At 42.6% G+C, this 21,915-nt stretch overlaps 1 protein-coding gene across 1 annotated transcript in view; it reads left to right on the plus strand.

The window, feature by feature from the left end:
• CAMKMT (calmodulin-lysine N-methyltransferase) overlaps positions 1–21,915 on the plus strand; it is a 450,591-nt gene that overhangs the window by 6,352 nt on the left and 422,324 nt on the right. Inside the window, exon 2 of the mRNA XM_084828963.1 lies at positions 8,214–8,389. Coding sequence (XP_084685089.1) covers positions 8,214–8,389 — 176 coding nt within the window. The remainder of the gene's footprint in view (positions 1–8,213; positions 8,390–21,915) is intronic.

Below are 21,915 nucleotides of genomic sequence, written 5' to 3' on the forward strand. Positions count from 1 at the left end.
CTTGCAGCTGGTGTGGAAGGAACCGTGCCAGCTGACCTCCAAGGTCAAGAAAACGATCTCAGAGATGGGGAAAGGGAGGTGTTTCGGTGGGAAGGGAGGAGACTGGAGAGGCCAGGATACGAGCCATCATGAAGCCTCTCCAGCCTCCTTCCCTTCCCCTCTGAAATGCCCTAGGTAGACAGGCAAAAAAGCTCATCTAGCAAAAAATGAAGGGTGCAAGGATGGGGAGGCAAAGATCGCTTCTGCTTCTTCTCCTGCTCTACGTAGGATGACTGAAAGCCTCAGAATTTGGGGTCTTAGGATCACTGAGGGCACAACCTATAGGATTGCATCCTTAGGCTGCAATCCTATACACACGTACCTAGTAGTATGTCCTATTATATTCATTAAAACTTAGTTCTGAGTACATATGCATAGGATTGCACTGTAAGAGTGCAATTCTGTTCTTGACTGCTCAAAAATGATTCCCATTGGGGTGTTCTCCCAGGAAGCTAGATGTAGGATTAATGAGCCTTAATGAGAATTTACCATATTCAGGCATACCTGTGGACAGAATCATAGAATAGTAGGAAAGGGCCTATAAGACCATCAAGTCCAACCCCCTGCTAAATGTACAAGAGCCCACCACCAGGTAATTGGTGTCATTGTCATATTGCTCTAACAGTCAGGAATTTTTTCCTGGTGTTCAGCCGGAATCTGGCTTCCTGTAACTTGAGCCCATGATTCCGTGTCCTGCATTCTGGGATGATCGAGAAAAGATGCTGGCCTTCCTCTCTGTGACAACCTTTCAAGTACTCGAAGAGCACTATCCTCTCTCCTCTGGGTCTTCTCTTCTCAAGGCTAAACAGGCCCAGTTCTTTCATTATCTCCTCATAGGGCTTTGTTTCCAGTTGACTGATCATTTTTGTTGCCCTCCTCTGAAGCCTCTCCAGTCTGTCTGCATCCCTCTTAAAGTGTGGTGCCCAGAACTGGACACAATACTCAAGATGAGGCCTAACCAGTGCTGAGAAGAGGGAACTAGTACTTCATGGGATTTGGAAGCTATACGTCTATTAATGCAGCCCAAAAGAGCATTGGCCTTTTTTGCAGCCACATCACATTGTTGGCTCAAATTTAGAAGAACATTAAATTTCTCGAAGCTAACATGGATTTATATTATTTATTATAAAAACAAGTCCTGCCAGACAAATCTGATCTAATTTTTTGATCAAGTAACCTCCCTTGTAGACCATGGAAATGCTGTAGACATAATATACCTCGACTTCAGCAAAGCTTTCGACAAAGTGCCCCATGATATCCTGATGAGCAAACTAGCTCAAAGTGGGCTAGATGAAACAACGATCCAGTGGATCCACAGTTGGCTACAGAATCGTACTCAAAGAGTGCTTCTCAATGGGACCTTCTCAAACTGGGGAGAGGTAACGAGTGGGGTGCCGCAGGACTCAGTCCTGGGCCCAGTGCTCTTCAACATTTTTATGAATGACGTGGAGGAGGAGGTGCAGGGAATGCTGATCAGATTTGCAGATGACACAAAATTGGGCGGGATAGCTAATACTTTGGAAGACAGAAACAAAATTCAAAGTGATCTGGATAGACTGGAGTGCTGGGCAGAAAACAACAGAATGACATTTAATAGGGATAAATGCCAAGTTCTGCACCTAGGAAAAATAAACCAAATGCACAGTTACAAGATGGGGGATACGTGGCTCAACAACACTACAAGCGAGAAAGATCTTGGAATTGTTGTAGATCCACAAATTGAATATGAGCCAACAATGTGGCTATAAAAAAGGCAAATGCTCTTTTGGGCTGCATTAATAGAAGCATAGCTTCCAAATCCCGGGAAGTACTAGTTCCCCTCTACTCAGCACTGGTTAGGCCTCATCTGGAGTACTGTGTCCAGTTCTGGGCACCACACTTTAAGAAGGATGCAGACAAACTGGAGAGGGTTCAGAGGAGGGCAACAAAGATGATCAGAGGACTGGAAACAAAGCCCTATGAAGAGAGACTGAAAGAACTGAACATGTTTTGGCTTGAGAAGAGAAGACTGAGGGGAGATATGATAGCACTCTTCAAGTACTTGAAAGGTTGTCACAGAGAGGAAGGCCAGGATCTCTTCTTGATCATCCTGGAGTGCAGGACACGGAATAATGGGCTCAAGTTACAGGAAACCAGATTCTGGCTGAACATCAGGAAAATCTTCCTGACTGTTAGAGCAATACGACAATGGAACCAATTACCTGGGGAGGTGGTGGGCTCTCCCACACTGGAGGCCTTCAAGACGAGGCTGGACAGCCATCTGTCAGGGATGCTCTGACTTGGATTCCTGCATTGAGCAGGGGGTTGGAGTCGATGGCCTTGTAGTCCCCTTCCAACCCTACTATTCTATGATTCTGTGATTCTATAAATTAGGTTGGGGTGAACTGCTTAGTGCCTGCAAAATTTTGTTTGATTATTAGGATTTCCAAGCTGATCATATTAATTAATGAATATGATCAGGCATAGTATTTTATAAGTTGTCTCGCCTGGAGGCGCATTTGCCCATCACTGTAATCTTGATAATACAATAGTGAAATATTTCCAATGAGAATAATGATAGTCAATCCTTTGGCTGACAAGATTTGCTATCAGATTAATGAGGGTAAAGATGCTATCAGGCATTGCAGTATCTTCTAGGTTTACACTGTGTGCCTTGAATATCTACAGCTGTACACTCAGCTGTTGAAATAGACACCACTTGTTATGACCCGGATTTCTTGTGCTGTTGGTTTTGTCCACCATGCACGTATATATTTACAAATGCCATAGCTGCTTGATAGTTTGGGGTTTTGAAAAAATGGATTATGTCAATTTTGCTTAGTGTTGCTCTGGTCAGCAGTGGGTGGGTACTAGCATTTCACCCTCGGCTTTTTCTTTCCTATGTACAGCTTGCTGCAGTTTCCTTCTTCCTTTTGTGAAAATATACACCTCTTGTACTGCTACTTGCCATTCCATGCCCTCCTACACAGTTCCATATTTATCCACCCCACTACACTCCTCTGTTTGATTTTATCCCAGTAGCCTATGGCAGAGGCACTTCCGTCATCCTCAGAATATTTACCACATTGTGTACGCAGGCCAGATGCCACGTTTTCCCTTCTTTTTCTGGTTTCAACCATCAGAAGCCATTTTCAGCACATTTATGTACGTTACAGGTACCAAAGGTAAAATAGAAAGTATGAAATACAAACATTTAAATGAAAATACAAGTTTAAACCTGGTAAAGTCTAAAATAAAGCATTTTCAATGGATGTTTACACTGACACAGATTCTGTGACCCTCAGATATCCTTATTTAGACCCTAAAAACACCTTCCTGCGCCTTCTGGAAGGAAATGTATAAACAAGTTAAAATTGCCGTTAGGAGGTGGCCATGTGGCATTATTTTCCTAGCACATTTTCTTCAACATTTTAGGTAAGGTCACTCTGGCCCAGTGCATTCTCCAGTCTTCTAGGTAAAAAAAACTGCTGTCAGATCTTTGTTCCAGTGAACTGGTCACAGAATACTTCTATATTACCTCTACCATAACTTCACCTTTATTTCTCCAATGACGACATAAGCCAGCATTTGGTTGTTTTATTTCTCTATTCCAACTTTGATGTGCTTGACGGTTGAAATGTTCAAAGTTTCTTTGAGGATTTCTGTATTTTAAGAACAGTTCTGTAAACAGTGTTTAGATGGGACCAATTGCTATGCCAGCTTGAGATCACAAAATATAATGGCATATCAGTGCTGCAGACAGGTGCAAATATTTAGGAGCAGAATGTTCATGTGTAATTTACAGCCTAATCTTTTATAGGCCGAGGTGCACCGAAGCCCGTTGATATTAATGAGGTTAGGTGCACCTAACTTTGTGAATTGGACTGTTGCAAGATGCAAAGCGGCATCCTAATCCTACATTAATATCTTACTTGCATCCCTATTTACTTAAGTGGCTGAGTGATTTCCATTGGTTTAGGGCACAATCCTATGCATATTTAGACAGAGAAAAGGCCTACAACTCCCAGCATTCCCCAGCCAGCCATGCTTTTCTCTGTCTAAACATGCATAGGATTGCGCCCTGAATTGGTTTTATTCAATAATTATAGAGATTGGGTACCTTTTCACATGATGGGTACTGTGCACTGCAGCTTGATCCTATGCAAAGCTGAAATCAATGGGCTTTTTGTGTACTAAATTATTAATAGGATGCTAATTTTTCAGAATGGATTTTTTTTTACTGATTTCAAATGAAAAGCTGTAGACGAATTGAGGAGTAACACTCCATTTTTAAATTGCAAATGTAAGCTAGAAGTAGTTTTAAATGAATATGCAGTAAGATAATAGATACTGAATACAGCTTCTACTTTGGATGCCAGTAGGAAGGAAAATGTTGGGTTAAAAGTAGCTTTTTTTATACCCATCAAATACTATCCAGCGAAACTTTTCCCAGCTGAATGTTATCTACTTATTTTTTTCTGTTGGTACTATTTAAGAATTTAGGTTATAGCTTTGTGGATCAGCTTTCTTTCTTTCTTTCTTTCTTTCTTTCTTTCTTTCTTTATTGTGGTTGTCCATTTCCTTAGTGACCATTCTGATTTGCTTTTCTGGATCATGTGCTTGTTATATCAGTCCCTGGGGCGCATTCATTTAGAATGGCTGTATAAGGTTAGTTAGTGATCCTTGAAGTTCACGTAGAGGTAGGCTGACCATATTTCCTTGAGACAAAAATGGGATATTGGGATGACAAAAATGGGACAGGGTTATATAATATTCCACTGTAATAAAAAAAAATAGCTAACGGCCTGTTGAGCCGAAATATGAGTCTGAAAAGTCCGAATCAAACTGAATGTAGGGCAGAAAGAATCTCTGTAGGGGAAATGATGGTAGAAATAACAGTAAGACTCACCCTCCTGGCTCCCACACGCTGAATGGGGCTTAGCGACCGCCTCTTGAATTCCTCACCACTGCAAACAAGCAAGGGGGCGGCATCTGATTGTCGCTAGCTCAAGGAGCCTGGCCCTGACTAGATAAAGTAAATGGAACTTCCTCTTTCGTCACACTAGTAGTTTTACTGCACGCGTGGATTAGCATTGAGCCTTATGATAAACGTGTTCAGTTTTTTACAAAAAATTAAAAACGGGACAAAATTTACATTTATATTAAAACGACGGGATGGTCGGGAAATATGAAAAAACGGTACTGTCCCGTTTAAAACGGTACGTATGGTCAGCCTACTTAGAGGGCATCATGTAAACAGAGAAGACTGCCTCTCAGCCTTTTCAAAGTTTTATTGTAGCCATTCCTGAATAGGTTTGTCACCTCTTGCTTTTTGTCCTTGTTTCTAAAATAGCTAAACAGCATTCATCAGGGCATTAGAAAAACTAGGTTTGTACATGCTTCCAGGAGATTACTGAAAGAGACACAGAATGTTAATGACTTTTCATACAATTCTTGTAACATTGTAGGTCAAGCTATTGTTCCCTGTGTCCTCTAGGTTTATAACTAGGGATTTGATCTGATCCTAAAGCTCTAATAGATGGGCAGGGCAATCATATGATCCAGTTAAGATGGCCATCACTACACTGGGACTTAAACTGGTAACTAGTTGCAATCCTATGGTCTCCCAGCAGCAATGGTTAAACTTTAAAGCAAATGTCTGGGGCTCTGTCACAGATTCCTCAGCTGTTGGTGGCAAGGCGGGTGGCTACTAGGAACAGCACCTTTTTAGTCGGAATGTCCTTCTAAGTGAGATAAGTCATGCCCTGTGTATTCCTTCAGGCCCCGACTACTTTGTGAAGGCTGTTCACAAAGGCCTTCAGCTGAATACTTTTAGGCTGATATGTGTTAAATGCTGTTCTCTTACATCAGGGTTGGTGAACCTTTTTTGGTCTGGGAGGCAGATTTGTCCAGGGGGGTCAATCTGGTGGGCCGGATGATGTCATGGGGGCAGGGTCCCCTGCCCCCATCCTCCTGCCCCATCCATTTTCTTTGTGCAGAGAGCAGAAAGGGACCTGGCTGGCACTAGGAGCGGTGGCTCCTATAAGTGGCAGCCATGTCGAGGTCCTCCTTTGTGCTCTTCCTGCTGAACTGATTGGATCAGCAGGCAAAGCATGAAGGCACTTGGCCAGCACTTGGAGGAGCAGCTCCTCCAAATGCCAGCCAATTTGGATGCCTGCTTCAGGTACTGCTTGCCACCCCAGTTGGGACGGTACACATTGAACAAAGGGACTCGGACAGCATTTGGAGGGGCCGCTCCTGCAAACACAGGTCGAGTGGAGAGTCTCCTTCATGTGTTCCTTACCATTCCAATTGAGGCAGCGTGTGAAGGAAAAGGACTCAGCTGCTCTGTCCCTTTCTCTGTGTGCAGAGAGAGCACAGAGAAATGTAAAATGGGCAGAGATGACGTCAGCTGAGGGGGAGGGGCCTGGGGTTCCTCTGCAGGCTGAATCGGGAACCTCCATCGGCTGAATTTGTCCTGCGGGCTGGCAGTTCCCTACCACTGCTTCATATGGTTCTCTTATACTGGTTGTTCTTTTATATGTTTTTTCTATATGGCGTTAAAACTTTTTGATACATTGTTGATGTTCTTGTTTTTCAAATTTTATTTTGTGAGCTGCTTTTTGTCCATTTCAATGGGGGAAGGACAGGATATAAGCTTCTTAAATAAAAGTAATGAAATTGAGGCTTGTTCCTGGACCGGGGGAGAGAAATCATGGCAAATACCTGTGCATTCTGCCAATTCTGAATTCTGCACCCCCCCCAACTCTGTTTCTTCATTTGGCAAAGATATAGTGCTGATAGTCAGTTGGAAGAGTCTGGCAGTCTAATCAAGGATACTTGAGTGTTTAGGTTTCATGGGGGCTACAATTGACTGGGGGTCAGTCAGTTACCACCCCGCCCTGGAGTAGATAGTAGTCCCTCCCTTTTGTTTTATTCAGAGGAAGTAACGTTGCTAGAGAGGGTTGAACTAGATTCTTTTCTTTCAACTTCTGTGTAACTGGGTCATGAATTAAGTTGTTCATTATATATAGTATACTATATCCTGAAGGCCCAGGACTGGCAATAATAGACCTAATTGCAAGGATAAATACAAAATTGTTTAGCACAACATTTACAATTCAATTCAAATAGATTCTAACCTGCATGTCACAAGGGCAAATTTTGGGTTGAATTCTGTGTGTGAGCCACTTCCACTTTGCATAAATGACCTATGGACACGCTTTTCATAGGTTGTTAGTGTGATGTCCGAACCTTGTAGGTTGTTGTGTGATGTCTGAAGCTGGACACTCTGGGTTGTTTAACCCATAGTGTCCGGCTTCGGATGTCAGTCAACAACCTACGAGGCAGCTTGCCTTTGAATACCAGTAGCTGGGGAACAACAGCAGGAAAGGGCTTTTGCCCTCATGTCCTGCTTTTGGGCTTCCCATAGGTGTCTGATTTGCCACTGTGGGAAACAGGATGCTGGACTAGATAGGGCTTTGGTCTGACCAAGCAGGGCTCTTATATCCTTAATGATTTGCAAACTTTATCATACCTTGATTCAAATTTGGAAGAGCAACCTGGCCCATAAACTAGCAGTTGGCCATTCCTGATAAAATGCCCAACTCCCCACCATCTTAATTTTGGCCTCCCAAAGCTCCAACCCATACAGAAAGGGCTTGAAAACACCATAAATACACATGTGCTTTGACAAGTCTCCAGAAAGAAGGTTCTGTGATAGTTATGAGTTGACCACCAAGGTCATCTTTCTATGTGCCTTGAATACACTGTCTTTTTACGTAAATGATGTCCTCCAGTTGCTGTCTATTGGTTTTCAAGTGTATGATGGGAAATAAGAGAGAAGACAATCCCTTTAAGTATGTTGCAGTCAGATTATGAAGGCCATCATAGATCAAACCCAGCATCTTCAGTTGTGCCTGAGAAGCAATAGGAAGTAGTACAGATGCTGGAACACCCAGTGACCCTCTCCCATCAGGTTTATTTATCGCATTCTACAGTTGATTTTTCCATGTAGTCTGTAGCCTCTTGTGGAGTGCATTATAGTAGTTTAGTCTTGAGATTATAAAGATGTGAACAATAGTTGCCAGATCACAGCTTCCTTGTTATGTGACATTTCAATTTGGATAATTTCTTGTAAGCATTTAAATTATGTGATGTGCAGTTAAATTTTAATACCATTTTTATTACTAAAGGTTCTGAAGCAAAAGCAATTGGAGAATGTCCACCTTCAGCAAGTATCAGTAAGGAGATTTGCATCATTCAATCTCTTCTCAATAACAGAGGAAGACAGAAAGGTGACAGAAGATGACTGTGGGACCTGGGTTCAATACAAAAGCATATGTTATCCTGAGTATATTATATCATTAAGGTAAGTAATCTGGTTGTCCATGCACTTTCTGTGTCTGGAATATGTTACCTTTGATTTCTCCTTTTCAGATTTCATTCTGAGTAGTTTAAAGAACTCAATCACATGTTAAGATTTGATTAAGCCACTGTATCAATTTCATTCAATTGAATTGGGCTTTGATAATTTGATAAACATTGTCTAACCAGTCTACCATTGGATGTATTTTATATGTGACCCCCAAAACTTACATGAGCCGCTTGCTTTATTATGTTGTTTATGCAGGAGATAATTTGGAAGAGAAATCGCATATAGGTATTAGGATCAGAGCTGATTTAAAACAAGACCATTTTTAGCTTAATGCGTGAAAAATGTTCATGCAGCCCAGCCTACTCATGGTTACTCACAAATACTCTCTGGGCCAGTTTGGACGACATGAGAGTGGCTAATAAGCCATGGTGGCTTGTTAACCACACCAGTGCATGCCGGCTGATTTCCCGAATTACCCTTACTGGGTGTGGGTTGCTGTGATGTCGAACCTGCCGAGGGTGGGTGGCTGGAACAGGCGATGGGTTCTGGGTGGTTTGTTAAGCATCCCAGCCGCCCACCCTCGCCAGGTTTGGATGTCATGACAACTCTTGCCCGGCGAGGGTAATTCGGGAAATCAGCCGGCTCGCATCTGGCACGCATGGGGGTGGTTAACAAGCCACTGTGGCTTATTAACCACCCTTATGTTGTGCGAACCTGGTATCTGTGTTCAGTGGGATTTACTCCCAGGTAAGTGTGCATAGGATTTCAGCCTAAGTTACTTTGAGGTTTCAATAAGCATTAAGTAACAGTGATAGTAGAGTACTTCAGGGCCATACACAGAGGGCTGGATTTGGGTTTGAGGGGGGATAGACTGCCACACAGTAGAACTGCCCTGGGGCTAGAGCTCTAGACTCTGTCACTTCTCCCCACCCCCTACCCTTATGTTGCCATTGCTGTTTTCCCCACACTGCCATTTAGGATATCTATGAAAGGCATTGCTAGGAGCACTACCTGGCATTGGCTGCATAGGAAGAGAATATCTAGACCTGTTTCTTGGGTGGATTCAGTCATTTGTATGAGAGATACTTGGATCTGATCTGAAAACATATGTGCATCCTCTCTCCCTCATTTGCTCCCACCATCTGAAAGTTTTGAAGCATGCACTTGGAAATACAAACCGAAAAGTGGCTTGGGGGAAGGGCTTAGTTGGATCAGAGAAGTAGCAGGAGGACAAAGTGCTAAGTACACTTCCTGCCTATTTTCTGCACCAAATCTTCCTCCCAAAGGTAAGGCAGCCATTGGGCTTTTGTTACAAGTGTGTGGTGTACACTCCTGACCACAAGAGTTGGTTTGGACCCCGATTTGGCAATTTGGAAAACAGCCCACTTTGGCTTCCACTGATAGAGAGGCTGCCTGCTTTGACTTGGGTCTGAATCCGAATCTTTATTTGGAAATCCAAATCTTTATTCCCCCATTGACTCTCATTGGAAATCAAACAGCTATAACATTTTGTTTGTTTGTCAGAATTTGAAGAAATATGCAGACATCATAGTCCCTTATGAGAGGACTACACCTGCCAAATGTCAGACAAATAGGTGCAGCGGTTTTTACATTTACATTTTGATTTTTTTTAAAAAGAGCACTGCCAATAACTTTTTAATTTCTTGGTAGCATTTGATGAAATTTTCAGGGTAGTTGCCACTTCTGAAGGGATCAAGCCTGCCAGGTTTCAGTTAAATAGGTGTAGGGAGTTTTGTGCAACAGCAGCCTTTACAGTTCGGTGGTTTTAAAAAAAGGATGCACTTACCCCTATATTTTTTGTATGCAATTGTTATGAAAATGACATACAGTATAGAGGTGGCCCTAGTTTAAAAAAAACCCGGCAAAATGTCAGGATAGGTGCAGCATTTTTTGTGGAAGGGAGTCTTCACATGTGGGTGGGTGGGTAATTGATTCACTTCCCCTTATCCATGTTTTTTGGTAATTCATTTGAAAATTATATGTCATATTGATGTAGAGGATAGGGAGCTATGATGACTGAAAAATCAGTTTAAGACTGGTTTGTTTTCTGCTTAAATGGCACAAATGCCACAGAAAGTGCAATAGGACAGAGGTGGATGATGGTTGTGGAGCATACAATGCCAGAGGCAGAAGGACTTGAACATCCAACATTTTCCAGGCAAGCACCCAGTGATATACCCTCTCAGGTCCTACAGACTCCACAAAACCTCTTTTTACATTCCTGCTCCTGGGAGAGATTGCTAGCCAAGTACACAGAACACTGGATCAGTCCTGTGATATATTCCTTCAACATCCCTTCCCCAAAGCACTGTGATTGGAGAGCCTCGGTGAAACCATTCACTGTGATTAGAAGCTAGAGCTGCTAATCACAAAACTAAATCCCCTCCTCTCCCTCCCCTTCTCCCCACCCTGGTGTTTTACTTATATGGAGAGCTTGGGGAGACACACTGTGTCTCTGTATTTCCCTGAATCCTGAATCTTCAGGAGTGTTCAGATTCAGATTTAGTCCATTTCAGAGGAGCCCAACTTTGATTTGAACATCCCCTGAATCTGACCAAATCAGCCCAATTTGGTTTGGAATTTGACCGAATCTGAAACACACCCTTAGTATGAATACGAAGTGCAGTTAGGCTCAAAGGACAGAAATAGGTGTGATTCTGGCAGACCTGTGTCTTCAAATGTAAGTTGTTGCCAAACAGTTGTGAAGTGGATGATTTCAAGCAGAGAAGCAGTGGGCTTGAGGGGTCTGCTGAACTTTACTTCTTCATGCTACTTTACCTCTTGTGGTCTCTCCCATGTAGCATTTTCTCCCCAGTTAGCTAATTTCTGGTCTCTGAACCCTGCTAGGAGAACAGTAAAAAGGTTATTGGATGAAAAGCAGCGGACAGGGGAAGAGTTCAGTGCCCCTGCCCACTTGCTGCTTTTCCGTATGAAGTATGCCCTTCTCCAACATACTTTACAGATGTTTAATGGCAATCTGCTTTTGAACACACCAGTCTGCTGTTTTGATGTGAAATTCTTCCCTTGGGTACTATAACGATTGTAATCTGATCCCTGCTCTTAACTTCACAGCCCTTTTAATATTCTTGCATTTTTTCATATTCTAGGTTTTCCTTATAGTATATTGGCTATCAAAAATGTACAAGTACATTTGCTGGCCAAATAGAGGGATGTTTCCAGTAAGGAAAATTTGAGCATGCCGTGGAATCCCACAGAAATCTCTGGTGCAACAGTCACTGACATGAAGGAACTTTAAAACCCTGCAGAAACTATTACAGGATTTTGATAGCCTCAGCAAAGCACTGTAATGAGTTACCTATGTTAGATTTATAGCTTTCTTTCTATCATTTATTTGATTTCACACACCTCTGAAGCTTTTGCTTCCTAGCAGGAACACAGTAGCTTAAACATCCTGAAGGTTATATTTTTCTAAAGCCCCTTATTAGACCTGCTGTGGATATTGAGTTTTATATTTCCTGCCTAGAATAGAGTGTTCTGGAGGATCTGACTCACTGAATTCATACAACGTAGAAGTCATTGAACTGTATCGATTCACAGTGGAACTGGATATATGTTAAGGAACAGTGGTATTTTATTAATTATGCTTACCATCTTATATTATGACTGAACTCCAGACAAGATGCCTGTTTTTCTTGAACCTCTTTTCTTTTTTACATTTTGGAGTGCTGAAAAAGTCTTTAAGAAAAAGTATTTATTAGTGCATGTAAGTTTCCTTGCTAAACCTTAGTTGGAGAAAAAGTCCTTGCAAAATTAGTAGAAGGGACTCTTGGGGCCTAATTCATACCACCCAACGTTGCTCAATTCACTGCTTGGGCCCAGCGTCACTCAATTTAATTCTGCATGACTTGTGGTGGCTTGCCTCTTCACAAATCCAATACCATGATGAAGAGATACAGACATGGCTTCCCAAGAGCTGGATTTATTACGTTGTGATAAAAGTCCTGAGAAGGGAAACTTTTCAAGTAAAGATGCAATAATGCCTGGAAGAGGGGTTTAACAAAGCCCTGCTATGGCCATTTATTTTTATTTCTTTCACTACTTATATACCGTCTGTCATTTTATCATTTCCATGTGTACAGAAATAAAAATAAAAAAATAACAATTCCAGATACAATATGCAAATATAATATCCAAGACTCTCCAACATATCTAGTGGTTAAACACAGCTTAAAACCATAATGTTTGGCATTATAAGCCCCCAAGTGCCATGGTAAACAAAGAGATCCTCAAAACTGTAACAGCATCAGTAAAAGCACAACTGGTATTTCCTCTAACCAAATATGAAAACCTTATGACAGAAATCAATCCCAACTCAAAAGGTCTGGTCTCACAAATATACAGAATGCTTATGGAGGTATCTGGGAGATACTAAAGGGGTGAGACAGGTATGGGAAAAAGATCTAAATATTAGCATTGAAGATGGTCAGTGGAATTCTGGTCTGTATCCCTGTACAGAGCGATTTTCCCTAAGTTGAGGGAAAATGCAACTAAAACAATATATAAGCGGCATCTCACACCAGTAAAAATCAGTTATGATAAGGGGAGGAACCCGCAGTGCTGGAGAGGCTGCTCTCAGAGAGGGACCTTTAGATACATGTGGTGGGATTGTGAGGTCATAAAACACCGGAACTGAGACTACTTCCCTTTTTGTGGGAGACAACTAGCATCTGCTGCATAAGGACTTGCTGACATTTTTTCTGGACTGCAGCAAGAATGGAAATCACATCAGTTTGGAAGTCTACAAGCAGGCCATCAACTGAAGGCTGGGAAAAGGGACTTTGGTTAACTTTTCTAGCAAGGCTATATCCCAGAGAGCTAAGGGCCATATGCAATAATGCAGTTGACAATTACTTTTACAGATGTGGGTAACCTTGGATCTCTTTTGCTAACCATTGCAAAGGGGGCTTGAAACCTCCTCAATCATATGTAACCATTTGGAAAGATCTAATTAATACTTCCTAGCTAAATCTAGATCAGTAAATCTTTGGGAAGGAGTTTATATATCTGTATTACTGCACGCTGGTGGTTGCTGGAATGTTATTTCATACTTGCTGATGGTTATATTTTTATGTTGAATATCTTGTCAATGAAATGACTAAAGAAAACATATATACACACACACACAAGCGCATGTCTTATATCTGGATGAAGGCTGTTCCAGAGCATGGACACCATTACAGAGATAGCTCTCCTCCTGGTCATTGCCAGATGAGCATCTGCAGGTGTGGTACAACCAGGAGGGTCTCTGAAGATGACTGCAGTATTTGGGCAGGTCTGTGGCCATGTTTCCATGAAAACGGAAGGGCAAAGCAAATGAAGGAATACTGGAGTTTGCATGAAATCTGCATGGCTCCGTGCATGGTTCCATGAAGGAGTGCACCGCACCATTATAAGTCACTGATGGAAACATACTTCCAGGTGGGGTGGGGGGACTGGAAGTGAACATCACCAGACTGGCAGGGGCTGTTCAACCAATAGATGAGGCTCCCCCCTCCAGGCTCTACTCCCTTTAATGGCAATCTCAGGAACAAGCCTCATTGACCACAATGGGATTTACTTCTGAGTAGACTTCCCAGACCAATGCCCCATTCCACCCATTTTTTTCCTTTCCGTCTAAATACCAGGGTACCGCATTAGCAGGCACCCCTGAATAAATGCGCTATCGCGATAGCATGTTAGTGCCATTTTGTGATAGAGTGATAGCGTGATAGTGACATGGAGGGTATGCATATTGATGGAAGATCACTGCAATGGTATTCTAATGAGATAGCGCCTTAGCATGTAATATACGAAAGCTGAACTATGAAACTTGCGAAAGGGGAGTGAAGGACACAAAGGAATATTAGCTGTGGATCCTCCCCATGTGTAGTTCTGGGGAAGCGACCTGAGATAAAACTTATTTTCAGGCTGTAGTGGGAGCACTTGCTTGCCCATGATAGCACGCTTATATGCGCTAGTGATCTTGTGCTTATTTTGGGGTTGTTGTTTTTTTTTAAAAAAGTTGGTCCCTCAGCATCCTGCTCCAAAATGAAATTGAAACTTCTGGAAAACGGAGGGAAAGGATTGGGTCAGTGAGGTCATAGGCAGGTGAGCGACACGCCCCATGGGCAGGACTACATGCCCCCATGAGCAGGACTATGATACCGATGCGAGTGTGGGTGATGGAACACACCCCAACCGCACCATAACCAAGCCGAAGTAAAGAGGAAAAGCCAGATTATAACCTGTCTCAGAAGAACTGGTTTTTCTGCAATGAACTCCAGGATGCCTGCTGGATGGCCACTACGGTATGTAAACCACGCAACCCCAACACGCAGCCATGCTGGAGTAAATCGCTGATGGAAACACACCCTGTGTGAGAGTAGGCAATCTCTCAGGTACCCTGGCTGTTTAGGTCTTTATAAGTTAATGCCAGAACCTTAAATCTGACCTAGTGGCAAATTGGCAGCCAGTGCAGATCTCGCAACAAAGGTGCCACATGTTCACAGGTAGCCATGCCAGCCAAACAGCCTAGTCATTGTATTCTGCACTTGCTGTAGCCTCTAGATCAAGTGTAAAGGTAGCCCTGCTTAGAGCGCATTACAGTAATCAAAACACACCAGATTATCAGTGAGTGTATCACTGTGGCCAGGCTGTTCCCATCCAGGAACTGAGTAAACAGCAGTCCTTTTTTTTTTTTAAACACACACAGTTGGCCACCCTCTCAGTGGTTGTGTGAAGCTGCATTTACCTATACTTCGTTAAACATGATTTTTAAATAGTATTTATATATTGTCATCAATGTGTATGAAACATTACAAATGAATAACAAGAGCATGGCTTCCTCCTGTGAGGAGTTTACAATCCAAATTTAGCACAAGGGAGGTAATGGGTAGGGTGAGGAGGAGCTGGAGACAACGATGATAAATAGGGGAAGAATATGTGTTCAATCACATGTACTTAGGGGGAATGAGAACAAAGGGGTTGTGCCAAAGGCTTCATGGAAAAAGTGAGTTTTGAGAAGGAGTTTGAAAGGGGGAAATAGAGAAAGCATCATGGAGATGTTTTAGGAGACAATGTTAGGTATAAGTGGCAGCAAGGGAGAAAGAACAGTTGTTTGAAGGAGTAGGGAAACTACAGACCTGTTTCAAAATCTGGCAACAAAGTTTAAGGAAAATCTGTAGGGATTTGCCAGGTAACAGATGTAAGGTTTGTATTCAGATCTAGGTATTATGACGTGTTTGGACAAAAGCATTGTTCTTTCAAAAACATATAGGTCCTAGGCTCCTGTTTCCTGTAATACAAATCGCAGTCTGTGTTATGTGCTACACATGTATGCAGTAAAGGTATTTTGCATTAAAGTGAACCTTTATATATTCAGTGGGTAGTATTTGTCATTTAAATGGAATATCATTTTAAGGGAAACAAGTGGCTGTCACTTTGTGCCAGGTTTGGGGGAAAGTCTGAAGCAGCGATAGGGATTCCTTAATTGGCAGAGAATGCCAATTCTCTCTGGACTTCGTAATGGGTAAGAGAACAATATTGTCCCTCTCAAGTCTTCTGGGAAAGGGTTGGTCAGTGGTAACCAAAAATAATGGTCAGCTGTTGACCCACTGAAAATTAGTGGTCACTTTCCCTGAAATGTTTGCTTACATTTGAATTTTTAACCTCCACGTTATTGCCTGTATTTTAAAAACAGTACTTTTTAGCATTAATGTGTACATTGTAACTTTTACAGTGTCTTATTGAAGTAACATTGAGCAAAGGGCTAGATGTGCCTGATCTCGTCTGATCTCAGAAGCTAATCAGGGTCAACCCTGGTTAGTACTTGGATGGGAGACTGCCTGGGAATCAGACTTCCTGCACCGAGCAGGGTGTGGGACTCGATGGTCTTCTAGGCCTCTTCCAACCTTATGATTCTATGATCTATTGTTCCTTATAGTAATAATGACCAGGTTTGGATCATCTTATCATTGTTTATTCGTTCAGTCATTTCCGACTCTTCGTGACTTCATGGACCAGCCCACACCAGAGCTTCCTGTTGGCCGTCGCCACCTCCAGCTCCCCCAAGGTCGAGTCTGTCACCTCCAGAATATCATCCATCCATCTTGCCCTTGGTCGGCCCCTCTTCCTTTTGCCTTCCACTTTCCCTAGCATCAGCATCTTCTCCAGGGTATCCTGTCTTCTCTTTATGTGGCCAAAGTACTTCAGTTTCGCCTTTAATATCATTCCCTCAAGTGAGCAGTCTGGCTTTATTTCCTGGAGTATGGACTGGTTTGATCTTCTTGCAGTCCAAGGCACTCTCAGAATTTTCCTCCAGCACCACAGTTCAAAAGCATCTATCTTCCTTTGCTCAGCCTTCCTTATGGTCCAGCTCTCGCAGCCATAGGTTACTACAGGGAATACCATTGCTTTCACTATGCGGACCTTTGTTGTCAGTGTGATGTCTCTGCTCTTAACTGTTTTATCAAGATTTGTCATTGCTGTCCTCCCAAGAAGTAAACGTCTTCTGATTTCCTGGCTACAGTCAGCGTCTGCAGTAATCTTTGCGCCTAGAAAGACAAAGTCTGTCACTGCCTCCACATTTTCTCCCTCTATTTGCCAGTTATCAATCAAGCTGGTTGCCATAATCTTGGTTTTTTTGAGGTTTAACTGCAACCCAGCTTTTGCACTTTCTTCTTTCACCTTTGTCATAAGGTTCCTCAGCTCCTCCTCGCTTTCAGCCATCAAAGTGGTATCATCTGCATATCTGAGATTGTTAATGTTTCTTCCAGCGATTTTAACTCCAGCCTTGGCTTCGTCAAGCCCAGCACATCTCATGATGTGTTATGTGTACAGGTTGAATAGGTAGGGTGAGAGTATACAACCCTGCCGAACTCCTTTCCCAATCTTAAACCAGTCCATTGTTCCGTGGTCTGTTCTTACCGTTGCTACTTAGTCGTTATACAGATTCCTCAGGAGGCAGACAAGATGACTTGGTATCCCCCTACCACCAAGAACTTGCCACAATTTTTTATGGTCCACATAGTCAAAGGCTTTAGAATAGTCAATAAAACAGAAATAGATGTTTTTCTGAAACTCCCTGGCTTTCTCCATTATCCAGCGGATGTTTGCGATTTGGTCTCTAGTTCCTCTGCCTTTGGATCATGCCTTACCTTTTATACTAATGTTCCAAACAGTAAAGTAATACTCTGATTTTATCCAGAAATTTGGTTAAGACAGCTTTGAATTTTCCCATTTCCCAGGTTTGTTTCTCAGAAAGCCCACTGAGCATCTTAGGGCTGTGAGGTATATTCTTGACAGGGCTAAATACTGTAGAAAGTTCACAAGGTTGTCTGTGGCTCATGGCAAAAAGTCTAAAGGCCAAGCTATATCCATTCAAGGGCTATCAACATAGATCAAATAGTGTATTCAGATATGCTATGAACTAAGCTGGAATTGCTGCACTAGAGGGCTTGAAGACCGTTTTGCAAGGCGAGTGGCATATTTTATTGTGTGCTGATTGTTATGACCTTCCAAACAACTAACTCGAGGGTTAGAACTGAGAGAATGATGATGTGCAGCTCTTAGATTAAGTCCAAATGAGAAGTTAGGTAAATAATACTAATTCAGGGGTTATTTTTCCCCTCAAGGCCACAAAATATACCAAATTTTAAAAATTAGCAACATTTATAAATGTAATTAGACTTTATTTACACTTAAGATGCTACAACATCCACAAACACTAAGACAGGCAGCCATGGTTGGAAATTGCTCTCCTGTTCAGGCCCTTCTGCTGTCTACGTACATATGAACTGAATTCCTTTCACCTGTGTGCAGTATTTTTCCTTCAGTGGTTCAGTTTGAAGCTCTATTCCTCAGATCTTGCCCCATGGTCTTTCCAATAGATTATGACCACAGGGCTGTTAAATTTCCAGTAAGCTTTATGAAATCCTATAACTTGAATATTACTAGAGCTACAAGATTGGGTTGTAATCTCTTCCAGAACAATTCCAGCAGAAGCCGCTATGTTAATTTTAGGGCTACAGGAAAGCCGCCGTTCCTTGTATATCTGCTCTGCAATAAGCCTCTGCTGTATATAATAGATCATTGGCTCCTTTTTCTCTCACCCCATTTTTTTCTCCAATGAAAAATATGGCCGTTCTTTGGGACTACATATTCACTTCTTTAAGTGATAAATTACTACTATTGCTGCTGCTAATTTGTGATATGCCTAGGCAGTGGTTAAGACGCTGAACTGCAGACCAGAAGGTCGGCAGGACAGCAGTTCGAGACCTGAGTGCCACGTGACGGAGTGAGCTCCCGTCTTCAGTCCCAGCTCCTGCCAACCTAGCAGTTCGAAAGCAAGAAATTGCAAGTAGATAAATAGGTACCGCTTCGTCGGGAAAGGTAACAGCGCTCCGTGCACCTCGGTGTTCAGTCATGCCGGCCACATTACCAGGGAAGCGTCTTCGGACAGCGCTGGCTCTTCGGCTTAGAAATGGAGATGAGCACCACACCCTAGAGTCGGACACGACTGGTTGGGGACACCTTTACCTTTTTTAGGCACTGGTACGAAGCAGCATTAAAATATCAGCTGACCCAGACCACAGGTTAACAATTTAAAAACTGTACACACAAGGTTAGGGAAAGGGAATAAAAAGGAGAAATGAAGAGGTGCAAGAGCTTAGTTTGAAAAAGCTTATGAAAACAAGATATGCCTTAAAAAGAGGCAGATGTATCCAGGGCCAGATTAAAGTTTTTGTAGGCCCTAGGCACTCTCATAACTGTAGGTGCCTAAATTTTTTTGGAAGACTAAACTCTGCAAGCCTTACCTAGCCATTAGCCAATGGAGGGCTGTTGAAAAAAAACTCACACCATCTAACCACAAGGAGACTACACAACTCAAACAACTGAGAACCTGGGTTTTTTATATATGAAGTTCGCATGGATAATACTGACTCTGGTTTCAGTGCCAGTGACAAATTCTGCACACAGTTCTTATATCCTGCAAGGAATAAGCTTATCATTGAGATGAGCAGACGGCAAGTAGCATATACCACATTCAATGAGAGGTTTAGTTTTTTTGTGGATAAGTCTATGTCCAATGATGTAGTGGCCTCTAGAGCAAAGGCATTAATAGACACCTATCCATCAGATTTTGAACATGCATTCACAGATGAATTTTTATTGTTTTCATGTATGTATGCAGACAGGAAATCTGTGGCAGAAATGATAATTATACAAACAACAGACAAGTTGGTGACAAGTTTTCCAAATGGTCAACTATGAGACAGAAATAACTATCTTCATTTGCGCTACTCTCAATTAAGAATGAGCTTGTGCAAAAAAACACAAAACAACAACTCTGAAATTGGAAGATGTAAGCTGTGCTTTTGCTAACAAAAGACCTACTAAGTTCATGTTTAATTTACATATACTTAAGACATAGTATACCTGTATGAGTAAATGGCTAAATCAAAAAATAATATGCTTTAATTGAATTGGATCTTTTTGTAGGCCCCCAAATTTTGTAGGCTCTTGGGATTTTTGTAGGCCCTAGGCACTATGCCTATTGTGCCTAACAGATAATCCAGCCCTCGACCTATCTGGGTATTTAGTTCACTTAGGAAGCTGCCTTATACTGAGTCAGACCATTGGTCCATCTAGCCCAGTATTGTCAAAACTGACCAGCAGTGACTCTTCAGGGTTTCAGGCAGGATTCTTTCCTAGCCCTACCTGGAGATGTCGGGGATTGAGCCTGGGACCTTCTGCATAGAAAGCAGGTGCTCAACCACTGAGTTATGGCCCTGTTCTTTCTTTTTATTTCATAGAATCATAGAATAGTAGGGTTGGAAGGGGCCTACAAGGCCATCGAGTCCAACCCCCTGCTCAATGCAGGAATCCAAGTCAGAGCATCCCTGACAGATGGCTGTCCAGCCTCGTCTTGAAGGCCTCCAGTGTGGGAGAGCCCACCACCTCCCCAGGTAATTGGTTCCATTGTCATATTGCTCTAACAGTCAGGACTTTTTTCCTGATGTTCAGCCAGAATCTGGTTTCCTGTAACTTGAGCCCATTCTTCCATGTCCTGCACTCTGGGATGATCAAGGAGAGATCCTGGCCTACTTCTCTTTGACAACCTTTCAAGTACTTGAAGAGTGCTATCATATCTCCCCTCAGTCTTCTCAAGGCTAAACATGCCCAGTTCTTTCAGTCTCTCTTCATAGGGCTTTGTTTCCAGTCCCCTGATGATCTTTGTTGCCCTCCTCTGAACCCTCTCCAGTTTGTCTGCATCCTTCTTAAAGTGTGGTGCCCAGAACTGGACACAGTACTCCAGATGAGGCCTAACCAGTGCTGAGTAGAGGGGAACTAGTATTTCCCGGGATTTGGAAGCTATGCTTCTATTAATGCAGCCCAAAAGAGCATTTGCCTTTTTTATAGCCACATTGTTGGCTCATATTCAGCTTGTGATCGACAACAATTCCAAGATCCTTCTTTCTTGTAGTGTGGTTGAGCCACGTATCCCCCATCTTGTAACTGTGCATTTGGTTTCTTTTTCCTAGGTGAAGAACTTGGCATTTATCCCTATTAAATGTCATTCTGTTGTTTTCTGCCCAGTGCTCCAGTCTATCCAGATCACTTTGAATTTTGTTTCTGTCTTCCAAAATATTAGCTATCCCGCCCAATTTTGTGTCATCTGCAAATTTGATCAGCATTCCCTGCACCTCCTCCTCCAAGTCATTAATACAAATGTTGAAGAGCACTGGGCCCAGGACTGAGCCCTGCGGTACCCCACTTGCTACGTCTCCCCAGTTTGAGAAGGTCCTATTGATAAGCACTCTTTGAGTACGATTCTGTAGCCAACTGTGGATCCACCGGATTATTGTTTCATCTAGCCCACTTTGAGCTAGATGAAACAACTAGTTTGCTCATCAGGATATCATGGGGCACTTTGTCGAAAGCTTTGCTGAAGTCGAGGTATATGATGTCTACAGCATTCCCACAGTCCACAAGGGAGGTTACCTGATCAAAAAATGAGATCAGATTTGTCTGGCAGGACTTGTTTTTGACAAATCCATGTCGGCTTCAAGTAATCACGGCATTGTTGTCAAGGTGCTTCCAGATGGATTCCTTTATCATCTGCTCCAGAATTTCCCCAGGGATTGATGTCAGACTGACTGGTCTGTAGTTCCCAGGTTCCTCCTTTTTACCCTTTTTGAAGATAGGGACAGCGTTAGCCCTCCTCCAGTCATCTGGCACTTCCCCCGTCCTCCATGATTTCTCAAAGAGAATAGACAGCGGTTCTGAGAGTTCTTCTGCCAGTTCCTTTATTACTCTAGGATGCAGTTCATCTGGCCCTGGAGATTTGAACTCATTCAAAGTAATTAGGTGTTCCTTGACCATATGCCTGTCGATCTCAAGCTGCAGTCCTGCCCCTTCAGCCTGTACTTCACCTTTGCCAGGGGGGGTCATAGACCCTCTTTTGTGGGAAGACTGAGCCAAAGTAGGAATTGAGCACC

The sequence above is a fragment of the Heloderma suspectum genome, chromosome 1, assembly GCF_057233095.1.
Source record: "Heloderma suspectum isolate Gila_16-S chromosome 1, 16-S_ref, whole genome shotgun sequence".
NCBI classification, from domain to species: Eukaryota; Metazoa; Chordata; class Lepidosauria; order Squamata; family Helodermatidae; genus Heloderma; species Heloderma suspectum.